General features: G+C 36.5%; 1 protein-coding gene across 4 annotated transcripts in view; it reads left to right on the plus strand.

Moving 5' to 3' along the window:
* LOC115884730 overlaps positions 1–13152 on the plus strand; it is a 153392-nt gene that overhangs the window by 138528 nt on the left and 1712 nt on the right. For all 4 annotated transcript variants that reach the window (XM_030903382.1, XM_030903379.1, XM_030903380.1 and 1 more), the window contains 6 exons: positions 1705–1848; positions 6384–6613; positions 7147–7329; positions 7406–7567; positions 8962–9187; positions 10681–10816. In XM_030903382.1, coding sequence (XP_030759242.1) covers positions 1705–1848; positions 6384–6613; positions 7147–7329; positions 7406–7567; positions 8962–9187; positions 10681–10816 — 1081 coding nt within the window. The remainder of the gene's footprint in view (positions 1–1704; positions 1849–6383; positions 6614–7146; positions 7330–7405; positions 7568–8961; positions 9188–10680; positions 10817–13152) is intronic.

Below are 13152 nucleotides of genomic sequence, written 5' to 3' on the forward strand. Positions count from 1 at the left end.
GCAACTTTACAACCCGCAGTTCCGCATGCGCAGAAACGATACTCGATCGGGTATTTCGCGTGTAATCTAAATAAAAAAAACTTACCCCAGAGATTAACACTCTAAACACGTCTACAGCGTATTTTAAATGCTATTACCGAGGACTAAAAAAATAAAAAAGATCCTATATTTGTGGGAATCGAACCTCGGACCTCTCGATCCCACGGAGCCACGGACTGCTTTCGCTGCCGTTCTACCGAAGACAAACACGCATGCGGAACAGCGGATTGTAAAGTTGCACGGTCCGGCTAGACGGAAATTACTAAGAAACAATTTTTTTTTAACGTTTCGAAAAGTATATTTCTTTACGTCGCGCGTCATCGGAAGAAAAAAAAATACAAAGAACAAAGAAAAAACTATTTAAAATATCTAAATACAACAATTCGAGAACACTTTACTTTTTTTAAAACAGATTCGTTTACAGAAACCGTTGGCGTTCTGTTAAAATGACATTCTTTGGTGACATTTTATCTTTGAATAAGAAGACTAAGGAAGGAGCATATCAAAAATCTTAGGTACACCGCGATGGGCCTCAAATATGGCCGACTTAAATTCCGGTTTATCAGTGTCGTTCTAATTTTATTTAAAAAATGTAAAACTATGATGTAGGGTAGACGTGGGGTAGACTCAATAATTTGTTGTTTTATTTTACGTTGTGAATAAATGTTGGTAGTTATTAAAATTGTTATAAAAATATATAATTCTAATAAAAATAGATAAGTTATAATAAGTATTTATTAACACAAACATCCGATACGCTACTGAAGCAGGTAAGTCAAATTAACGTATCTAAATTCTTTGACATCTAATCTTTGACAAGTAATAAATAAAAGCTAAAATGCAAGAAAAACATATAATTTAGTTAATTTAAGTGAATTTCATAAATGATCGGTTTACTACACGTATGTATATTATATAGTCACTTACTAGCGAAAAGTTGTTCCATTATTTCACTCAATTTTTGCCGAGATCTACCGCACGCTACACAACCAACTATTTTAGAGTCTTTTTCGATAAATCGCGATAGTGTCACTGTTAATTTAAGTTCTGCCACAATTTACATCTAGATTTACTACCTTTATACAACTATCAGTAGTAGAATAAATAATAAATAACATAAAATAAGCTCCGTAAAGACTGACAAATCCACAAAATTTCAAATCAAATTCAAATGTGTCAAATGAATCGTCAAACAGAACTGTCAAGGATCCCCACCCTAGAGAGCTTTTGTGGTGGCTTTTCCGCCCACCATGCATGAATACATGGATAGCATTATGCTCCTTCCTTAGTCTTCTTATTCAAAGCATTTTATCTAGTTAAATTTCAAAATTAACAATTACTACCTGATAACAAAATTACTGAATACGGTAAAACCAAAAAGCTTGAATCTTTCTGTATGATTATTTTTAATTTGTTTTTAATTTTTACGTATGTTAGGTTGTTTAAAATCAAAGAAGCGATTGCCATACGTTACTAATATCTACAGATGCATGAGCAAAACATTTATTTTTATTAGATTGTATTAAAAATGCCTCTTTTATTTTACTTTTAGAGTTAAAATCTATTCTGTGCCCTGTGTCCCATGAATCAGCATTTACAATCTTAGACTTGTGAAAGTCGCCCTTATTATTAATTTATTTAAAAATTTGTTATATATTTTTTCAGACCAGGAACAAATCCGTCGGACCTCTGTATCCAGTACCGAGTCGGAACAGGACTTTCGCAAACGGTACCAAGCCATCACACATCGAATGGTCCATCGAAAATCTTGTTTAGAAATGTACAAAAAACAAACCAACAAATCTTTTGGTAAGTGTACCACCCACAACTTTTTTTATGTAAATAATTCATTTCCACAATTAGGGGAGCGTAGCCTAAGAGCCACCAGCGTTCAGTTTTAGCAGAGCGTTGTTAAAAATCTACGTATCTTTTAGCTACGCTTCTTTTAGTCATGTAACAGTCGCTGGCTAGTATTTCACTCTCCTCCACAAGCCATTGTTTTGTGTTGTGTCTTGTGTGTGTTTTGTGTTGTGTCGTGTCTTTGGTTTAAACCGGCCGTCTATGTTGAAATGTTAAATAACGCCACTGAAAAACTATACCGGATGCGCCTGAAAACTGGCTCATCCCTATAACTTTTCTATTTTTTCCGATAAAAAAACGAGATCTGGTATGTTAGTACAATGATGATCGTCTAATGTTTTTAATGTCTTCTCCTGGCCGGTTAAAAGATGCCCAAATCGTATTTTTAATCATATCTCAATTTTTTTCAAATGGAAAGAGAGTGGCTCATTAGCATATTTGGAAAAGCATTTTTTACGAATAATTTGGTCCCACACACTTGGTATTTCGAGTCAAATTGTCGTTATGAATCGCATGTTGCAATTTCAAATAAACCATATTCGTCAAAACTTGACAAAAATAATGTCACAAGTTGATATGTCATTCTTCAGAGTGTCATTTTCTATCGAATAAAGTAACAAAATACCGAGTGTGCCTTTTAAAAATCAAAAGTTTCATTTCCGGTGAAACAGGAAGTAGCCAATAACAATTGAATACGTCAATCAATGCTAATTTATGTCATATACTAACATACCAAATCTCAATTTTTTATCTGAAAAATAAAAAAGTTATAGGACTTTTGAGACTCACCCGGTATGTGACTCTAACCGAGATAAGAGGAGAGTTGAAAAAAGCAACCACTAAAAATTCGCCCTGTATTTCAGGAACTAAGAGGGCTAGGACAGATATGTGTGTAGCATTTTAAATTTCATAAAAAAGCAACTCAGTAGTGTGAAAACCACATCTTTGTACCTCTACTCATAAACGAGAAACCTAATAAAACACACGAAAATGGGACACCCTGTACTTACAAAAGTTTGTACACTAAGGTTTGTCTCAAAAAATATTATAGATTTTCTCTATATTTACTTATGCCCTTTCCGAATGCATTTCTTAGTTATATGAAATCAGTTTGATACGCCTATGTCCAACGACGCTTGTACGCCACTGTCCCGAATTAAAATAGTACCGTCGCGGCGCCTAGACTCTCACATTCTCCACATAATTCGAAATAGCCGAAAGCCAGATGTTGGCAGATCAGCGTCTACGAACGAGTCGGAAGCACCATGGCATTCGGTACGTTTCTATTTTTAACACCTAGTTTAATATAAAACCTACCTAATCCTATCTTCTGAATGAAACTCGACCTAATTTTATCAGATTAACAGAGATAATAAGACAAAATAAGATAACAGGCTGTTTTAACACGTTATCTTTCGAGATAAGTTGTTTAAATTTGTTCGTTGGTAGGTTACGCAAATACCGAGTGTTCCGATAAGGAGGAAGACGTTAAAAATCGGATGGATTTGAAGGAGAAGTTAGAGGAAGTGTTGAAATTGATGTTGTTGGTGTGGTGCAGGGAGAACAAAGCGTTGGACCTGTTATGTCCTGATCGAGAAAATGGTCTGTATTGATTTACTTGACTTTTATGCGTTTAAACTAACATTAATAACCTGTTTTTTAAGAGTTACATGAATGATAAGAGCTATTAACTACATCACTAAACATCTACTTAGTCTACGGTGGGTCTTCCGTCTTTGAGTTTTCTATTTTTTCCGTATTATTAGAAAGAAATATTCATATCTCGGTATCTACTATTTGAAAAAAATATCTCGTCTCACATGTTTGTAGGAAATTGAATTTTCTATAAAAAAGGTCTCTTGCAATTTTCTAGTAAACCTCACCGTTCGGAAGTTATTACAGGTTGAAGTTTGATTATTTTAAGACAGTTTTTTTTATAATTTGATTATTTTAAGATTGTATAACTCGTCAACAAAAAAATGTTATGATGATATGAATTTTTCTTTCTAATAATAAGGAAAAAATAGAAAACTGAAAGGCGGGGTACCTTGATATTAAAATTAAGAGCTCATATTTGGAGAGAATTTTTTTGAGGTGTCTACCAACCTTTTTTCAAAGTATAAAGTGAAAAAAAATTGACTATTTTTTTGACCCACCCTAATCTACAGTATGTCTCCGGATCGTTTTTATGCAAAAGGAAGAACTTTCTTATTAATATTTTGAGAAAAATGCATTCTTTATTCAAAAATTTTGCTTGTTCTGAAATGGTTTATCCAGTTTATACTTACTTTACAAATTTCTATACCGCTTTATAAAAAAATAAAAAAATATGAACATCCATTTTTATTTTTTCCTAAAGTCCTAAAAACCAACAGGTGTTTCTATAATAATATAATTTTGTCTTCATTTCTTGATAAGTGATTATAATTAATTTTGATTAGCGTCATATTTTTTCCGGTACTTAGTTGATCGCTTTTATTGCTGCTTGGCTATTGAATAGAATAGAATAAGCGGGAGGGGGGTTAATCTCTGCGACCTTAGAGATCTATTGTGTCCCCCTTTCTTGAGTTATAACTCATCATACAGTCCCAGGACTTCCTACAGAGACCCGTGTCCCTCACAGTCGAGGAGCTACGACCCAGACCGGGTAGACGAAACGGTAGCTTGTGTCGCCTGTTGGGTTTAGAGGTAGGAGGTAGACTCCCGACCCTTGGAGGAGGTGGTAGCTTGTACGCCACTTGCGGAGGATGGTCTCACGCAAGTGTCAGCCACCTCTCCTGTAGTTCTCTTTGGGTTTGGCCCCTTGGAACTTTCATTGTTACTGTTCCCAGTGTCGCTAGGGGGTTTCCCCACAGCTTCACCGGTGATGTTTTTATTACTATTATTATCAGATCTCATAGTGTTCCTATGAGTCGCTAGGGACAGTCGGTCCACTTCTACAGAGCCCCGCATGTAGAAGTAAGGGGTAAAATACAATGGGGTGCCCCCCGGTGCCGCAAGGTTGAGGCTGTCTGTAGCCCCGCCCGGTATCGTTATATGTCTTGGTGCAATTCCCTGGCCACGACACTACAGTCAGGGACAAGACGATGAGTGAGATGCTTCTTAGGCCAAGCCAAGTGCTAGAGGGGATTCTCTCCAGCACCTGACCAAGAGCTTCCCCACCAACGACAAGGTCTTGCATCTCCTAGGGGAAGTGTCTGTTGAATAAGATGGCTATTTCTTGTTTCCGATAGTTCCTATCTCAGACAAGTCGTACGCACCTTTCGATGGCGTAGATTCATGCCTGAAGGATGCTGGGGTAGGTACCCCTCTTTATCACTACCACAAACCATTCGAGGTGAACAAAATGGAGCGAGGAATGTGGACAGATATAACATACATTCAGGACGGACTAACCTGGTATACAAACGGGTCAAAGACCGCTGAAGGAAAAGGAGCTGGAGTATTTGGGGAAAGACCAAGGTGGGACTCAACCATATTCCAGGCCAAAATCTTCGCTGTTCTACAATGTGCGAGAGAAAATCATAGAAGAGGTTATTCAGGTAAGCTCATCAATATATGCTCAGACAGTCAGGCGGCACTTGGAGCGCTTATGAGCCCAAAGGTATCGTCGAGACTCATCTGGGAATACCTAGGTGTACTGGGAGCTCTAGCACAAAGGAACAGATTTAAATTATTATGGGTGCCGGGCCACAGCGGCATCCAAGACAATGAAAAAGCCGATAAGCTAGCTAGGCAAGGATCATCGGTATCCTATCTTGGTCCAGAGCCAGTACTCGGAATTCGGAATACCCAAATGTATGGCCCGTAGTGCACTAAAACTCTGGATCAGGAAAAAGCAAAATGTCCACTGGAGAAACAGACAGGGGCACAGGCACAGCAAAGCCTTGATCCAAGGACCTAGCTCTAAAAGCGCTTAAGAACTGCTACCGCTTAGCAGGAATAAAGTGCGGATTACAACAGGCATCTTGACATGGCTGTCAAGTGTTACCCTTGTTTTTGAAAAAAAAAATGCTGGAATATGTGCCTATTGGTTGAGAGTATTTAGTTTTCAGGCTAAATACTCCGATCCCTGTTCCTGCTTTGATTTTGGAAGCATCAATATACCACGTTATGGTATAGTCTTTTATCTGCTGAGCAAACGTTTCCCTCTGCCAATCCTTTTTATTTCTCAATAATACAGTGAGGTGTTTCTCAAAGTTGTACATTCTTGGTATGTTATCCACTAGAAGTTAGAGGTGTGGAATGTTCCTTTTGAGGGTGTTTCCAAGCTCCTGAGCTGTCAATTCTGCCAGTAGTATTTCCATCAATGGCCATTCTAATCGCATTGACTATATCTACCGATGATAACGTGCAGTGGTGTTAGGTCTAGAATGACCTTCATTGCTGCTGTTGAGTAAAATATAATAGGGATTCATGTGTAATAACTTCTAGTAATCTTATCACATACACTACTTGGTAAATAATGTCAATTTTTGTTTCAGAATGTGACAAAACCGTCGTCGTACGGAGGCAATCCGGCGAGTTCGGATTCCGTATCCACGGATCCAAACCAGTGGTGGTGTCGGCCATAGAACAAGGTACTCCAGCCGAATCCAGCGGCTTGGAAGTGGGAGACATAGTACTCTCAGTTAACGGAGTCAGCGTTCTGGACAAAAGCCATTCCGAAGTAGTCAAAATTGCGCATGCTGGCAGCGATACATTAACTTTAGAGGTAAACATATGTGTTCCACGTACGAGGAATTATTATCGAGACCAAATGCGAGACCAAGGCCTTTTTACTAAAGACACTTTCTACATACAGTTCATACTAAATAAACTTTTAGTCACATGATTAATCTTTTAATTTGAAATATTTTAGGAAACAAAAATAAATTAATTATAAATATATACACAGTTATTATTTACATCAACAAAACTCACCTTCTTAACATCACTTAAGGGACATAAAGGGCTATCACTATCGCATTCCCGTTCAAAATATTCTAATAAAGTTGCGATGTGTTTTTTACGACTATTAAGCTATCTTGTATACACTTCGCACTAATAGAGGTTCTAGAAAGAACAATGTTCGACTGCAAGGTCTGCTAGTAAACATTTTTAAGCTTCAAGTATCCCATCACTATTTATTTAAACAAATTTATTTAACAGGATTTCTTATTTTATTTTTAAATGTATTGATGTAACACTTGATAAAAAATAGATAATAAAGAAAATTCTTATAGCATACCTACTACTGCATTACAGGTAGCTAGAACGTGCTATGCGCTGAACGCGTCCACCGAAGAACAAGCCGACACCAACGCCAGTTACAGCGGATACTTGTGGAAGCTGAGCGGCTACGCCAGCGGTACCATGACGAACAAATGGATACGACGATGGTTTTGTCTCAAACAAAATAATTGCCTTTATTATTATAAGACTGATAGTGTAAGTACCAACATGTCAGAGTCTTTCAAATTTCAAATATGATTTGTTTTGATAAATCTGTTTGTCTGTGTTTTAGGAAAAACAGCCAGTAGGTGTAGTGATGTTATTCGAACATGAAGTAGTTACGTTAAGTGATGACGACAGTGGACTTTCGAAGCCCCACAGATTCGTTATTCAACGAGACGATTCCGTTCCCTTGCATTTAGCGGCAGATACAGATACAGCCAGAAATAGATGGGTTAGTACCTTCCCCTCTTCTATTATACTCTATACTCTATACAGAGCGTAGGAGACCTTTCGCCTGTACGTGTGATATGAATAATCAGTTTTGTGTTTTGGCTTTACAAGTACAGGGTGTCCTATTTTGGTTAAAATCGAATAGAATAAGACAACGCCACTGTATTTTATGTAAAAAGTTCTACAATAAACAGTTTTCACATTCTCGATACCTTTAACAATAACAAAGATACAGGGGTTGTCCCAAATTGCAAAATTTTCGAAAAGACCCTGTAGCTCAGAAACGAAGAGAGTTATGGCAATAAATATTTAGCAATAGCCAAATTCAAATAGCACTATTTGCAATCACAAGCGATTTGTATTTTCCTATAAAGGAAGAAATTTCTTCGTTTATTCTTCATAATTAAATTTACTATACCGGGTGCGCCTCAAAAGTAGCTCACCCTTATAACTTTTTTATTTTTTCAGATAAAAAAACGAGATTTGGTATATTAATATAGGACATAAATTAGGATTGATTGACGTATTCAATTGTTTTCAGTCACTTCCTGTTTCACCGGAAATGACTACAACTTTTGATTTTTAAATGACACCCTTGGTATTTTTCACTTTATTCGATAGAATATGACATTCTGAATAGATTGACATATGTCAACTTTTGACATTTTCGTATATGGTTTATTTGAAATTGTAACATGCGGTTCATAATGACAATTTAACTCAAAATACCAAGTGTGTGGTATCAAATTATTCGTAAAAAAATGCTTTTTTCAAATATGCTAATGAGCCACCCTCGTTCCATTTGAAAAAATTAAGATATGATTAAAAATACTATTTGGGCATTTTTTAACCGGCCAGGACAAGACACTAAAAACATTAGACGATCAAATATATTTTTCCAAGGCTCCTTGATTAACAATTAAAGCTAGATTGAGATTTAAAATACGATTTTTTATTAAGCGAGAATGTTAAAAGTTGACATGTGATACGTCATTCTATTCAGAATATCATTTTCTATCGAATAAAGTAAAAATATACCGGTGCCGAGTGCCATTTAAAAATCAAAAGTAGTAGTCATTTCCGATGAAACAGGAAGTAACCAAAAACAAATGAATACGTCAATCAATCACAATTTAATGTCATATACTAACATACCATATCTCGTTTTTTAACTGAAAAAATTAAAAAGCGGGGTGAGCCACTTTTGAGACGCACCCGGTATATAAATCTGACTTAAACCTTTTATATAAAGATTTAAATCTTTTTAATGACAAGTCTTGTATAAAAAGGCTTAAATCTTACAGAATATATACAATCTACAGAATATGCTCAATAACAAAGTCATTTTACACTGAATTCAGAACTATATTTATGTTCTTTATGGCTCATTTTCAGGTAGACGTAATAGGAAAGGCGATCCAAGACAGTCGCGTCGTGGACGAATTCCTGGACCAATCCAAACGGAACCTGAACCTCCAACCGGACGCCATCGTCGATCCCGACTGTTTCGGCCATTTAATTAAGTTAGGTACCCAGTGGAAGTCGTGGAGCCGACGCTACTGCGTCCTCAAGGACGCCTGCCTCTACTTCTACCACGACGCCAATGCTTCCAATGCCTTCGGTAAGTCTCAAGTTGATGTCTTAAGATGTTTCTAATTTCTAATATTTTGATGTACTCTTAAGAGTCTATTACGCTGTATTTTCGGATCGCTCTCAGGGGTCGGGTAAAGCGGGTGTGTGGCCGAAGGAAATATAAATTATATTTCAGAAATCTGCCTGAGGCTTAGCCCGATCCTGTCGTGTTAAGCCACAGCCAACATTCCAAACACGCGTGCTTTGATTAAGGATTGATTAAGGTTTGCAGAGCTTCAGCATTTGCCATAAAATAGCGAGTAATTTGTTTCAAAACCATATAAATTATATATCACTGTAATCACAAAACTTCAATCTATTTCCGTATTGTAACGGAGTGTTAAATTATGTCTTTATTTTCCAGAAAATTTAGTCCAAACATAAATAATATTTTGTTGATGTTTGACCATCAAAATCTTAAAAATAAAGAAGTTGTCTAAAAATGTGCTACAATACGGATATAGTATAATCCTTTATCTTTAATTTCTTTCCTTCTTCATTTGTGGTAAAAATACCTAGCCAACTTTACATAAAACGTTATATGCCGAACGCTTATTTTGCTGCTTTTTCGGACTAGTGAGATGGACTCTTAAATGAATAGTCTGTTTAACGCATAGATAAATGAAACAAGTTTAGATTGGAAAGTGCCCATAAGGACAATGTAAACACTATTTGGCGCTATTCTTGCAACGGTCGCGACCCAAAACTTTTGAAAATTTCGGAGCGGTTCGGCTTTTTCCGGAATTATATCGCCAAATATTGTTTATTCAAATTTATTATTATTTTCGTTAAATTTTATAAATAAAATACAGTGTGTTGCATACAAGAAACTTTATTTTATATAAGGACGCATGTATGAAATACCTATGAAACATTGGAAACCGACGTTATGCCACGATCCACGATGGTTTTTGCAGTTCACAGTTCACAGCACAGCTTTTTAAGTTTTTAATGCCACTTTTTTACAATTATTACCGGTTGGAGTAAATAAAACTTGAATTAAACTCACAAGATAGCAATAATTACTGTGAAAATGGATGCTATAAACACTTTTCGGAATTTCTTTAATGAGAGCGGTTTAGATTTTGAAAGATTATTATGATTTTTGAAGATTCTGACTTTGACAAGAGAAAATTATTTCTGTTTTTGTTTGTCGTTGTTCTTAGCGACCGCTATAGCAGCGCCAGATCGCGTATAACGGTCGCGACCCAAAATAATTTCGCGATCCAAAATTTTTACGGGCTTTCCAATCTAAACTTGTTGCATTTATCTATGGTTTAACGCTTTTAATGGCATTTAACAAGAGGATGTCTGGCAGTGACAGTTGTTTCTGTCATTTTAATTTAACAGACCAATTTTGCCGTCATTTTTTGGTTGACATCGGTCGAAATCTTCCCTGATTTGTTGGGCTGACTCTATATTAAAGTTATTATAACATGTTTCTATCTTCTTTTATTATTATTTTTTTAATTTCATTTCTAGGTGTTGCTTACCTCCATGGATATAGAGTCCAACAATCCTCATCCGGCAGTAAAAAACACGCATTCGAAATTGTACCTCCCGAAACCGGACAGAAAAGTTACTATTTTCACGCAGAATCCGAAACTGATAAGAAAAGGTATTTTTTATCCACGCATACAGGGTGTTTCAAAAAACATGTGCCATCTCTCGTGTGGAGATTCCTCACGTAAAAATAAGATTTATTTTTCATATGAACATAGGTCCGATTCTGCTTTGTTTCGTAGCTACAGGGTGTTAAAGTTTCAATATTTTTTCGATTTATTATAATTTTCTTCCAAGTACCCGGTGGCCAACTAAGAATGGACGCCGGCTGTATCTCAGAAACTACTTACCGTATAACTTTGGGAAAAAAATCTAAAAAGCAAGTCGACCAAGAGAAATCGCTGGAAATTATTTTCAAGTACGAAAAATGTCCGCTAGGGGGCGTTTCTCTGATAAGCCATGATAAAACAGGGGTAATTTTCTCATAAATATGCAGGTGAACAGGTATTTTAAATATTACTATTGTAATCGTCGAGAAATTTGTAATTCTTTTGATGTAGAGTATTTTGCTCTATCTCATAAAATAAAGTGGTGGGGGAAGGTTAAACTTGCTTTTATTAAAATAACTCTGGTTTGGGGTTAGCCGATTTAAACAAACTAGGGCTCGTTTAAAAGAGCTTTTCTTCCTTAATAATCTCCAATATAAATTTTGTTTCCATAATTTTTTTTTGTGGTAACTAGAGGACGCTATTTGACATCATAACAGATATTGTGCTTTTGCATAAAAGTTTTAAAGAGGAGGCTATATTTTTCTTTGTACCGTTCAATAAGGCACAAAATTTCCAAAATATCAGCGCAAACCGCAACTTTCTATCTTCAAAATCATATTAGGCTGTCGCCTAGTATTATAAGGTCTAAAAATTATAGTAGTAGGCTAGGAAACAAAAAGAGGTATATTGGTTAGGGTTCCCCCACCACTTTGTTTTATAAGATAGAGCAACATACTCAATATCAAAAAATTACAAATTTCTCGATGATTACAACAGTAATATTTAAAATACCTGTTCACTTGCATATTTTTGAGAAAAACCCTGTTTTGTGATTGGATAACGGAGAAACGCCCCCTAGCGGATATTTTTCGAACTTGAAAATAATTTCCAGCGATTTTTCTTGGTTAGGTTAGGTAATGATAAGTTGTTTCAGAGATACAGCCGCCGTCCATTCTTAGTTGGCCACCCGGACCGAGAAGCAATCCTGGGATGGTAATTTCCAGTCGCCCACTTATTGTTTGAAAAGTTTGATCGTTTCTCAAGATTAACAAATGAATTGACTGATAGGAAATTACCGTTCTAGGACGGTTCTCTCGTCCGGTTGGAACAAACATATAGTGTTTCGAATGAAATTTCGAGGATAAAAGTTACCACACACACCGGAAAAATCTAGGGATATAATTTTATTAAAGTTAAAAATAAATGTTTTGAAAAAACAACCACATATTTTTAGACCGATTCTTTCTACTTCGATTGAAACGAAGTAGTGACACTAGTTATTTCTAAATTTGGGATATTTGTAGAAATGTTTGTGCATTTTTTGGCAAATGTATAAAAAGCACCTAGCATCAATTGTTCGAATTTAACCTGTACTGGCTATTTTTTATGATAACTGGCCAGAATTCATTCAAATAACTTTGTTTAGTATTAAACGACATTATGGAGCGTAGACATCTTAACAGAGACGAAATGCTAAGGGCCATGGGTATGCTCGAAGCTGGAATGCGCCAAATCGACATAGCTAGAGCATTAAATACAACGCAAAGTGTAATATCGCGATTAAGTGCACGCTACCGTGAAAGTGGTGATGTTGCTGAAAGGCACACAGGGCGACATCGCATTACTACCCCTCAGCAAGATCATTTTTTACAATTAAATGCTCGACGCCGACCGACTCTTACAGCACCACATCTTAGTTTAATTCTCCAGGAAACACATAATGTAACCGTTAGTCCTGACACTGTTCGCAATAGATTAAGAGAGGTCAACTTAAGAAGCAGACGCCCCTGGAGAGCTCAACCCTTAACGAGAGGAAATCGAGAGGTACGATATTTGTGGGCTCAAAATCATGTTCAGTGGTCGAATGAACAATGGGCTAATGTTCTCTTCACGGATGAGTCACGCTTTGGAATTCATCCGGATTCCAGAAGGCTTAGGGTATGGAGAGAAGCGGGAATTCTTATTCGGTTGGATCATGTTCAGGAAGTGCACCCTTATCAAGGTGGAACAGTTATGGTCTGGGGCGGAGTCCAGTTAGGCAGAAAAACCGATCTCGTTTTTCTTGAAAGGTTTTTAACAGGAATCACATATCGTGATTTAATTCTTGAGCCTGTCGTGTTACCATATGCCAATGATTTTGGGAGAAACTTCATTCTCATGCATGACAATGCACGGCCTCATA

The sequence above is a fragment of the Sitophilus oryzae genome, unplaced genomic scaffold, assembly GCF_002938485.1.
Source record: "Sitophilus oryzae breed Bouriz unplaced genomic scaffold, Soryzae_2.0 scaffold_347_pilon_pilon, whole genome shotgun sequence".
NCBI classification, from domain to species: domain Eukaryota; kingdom Metazoa; phylum Arthropoda; class Insecta; order Coleoptera; family Curculionidae; genus Sitophilus; species Sitophilus oryzae.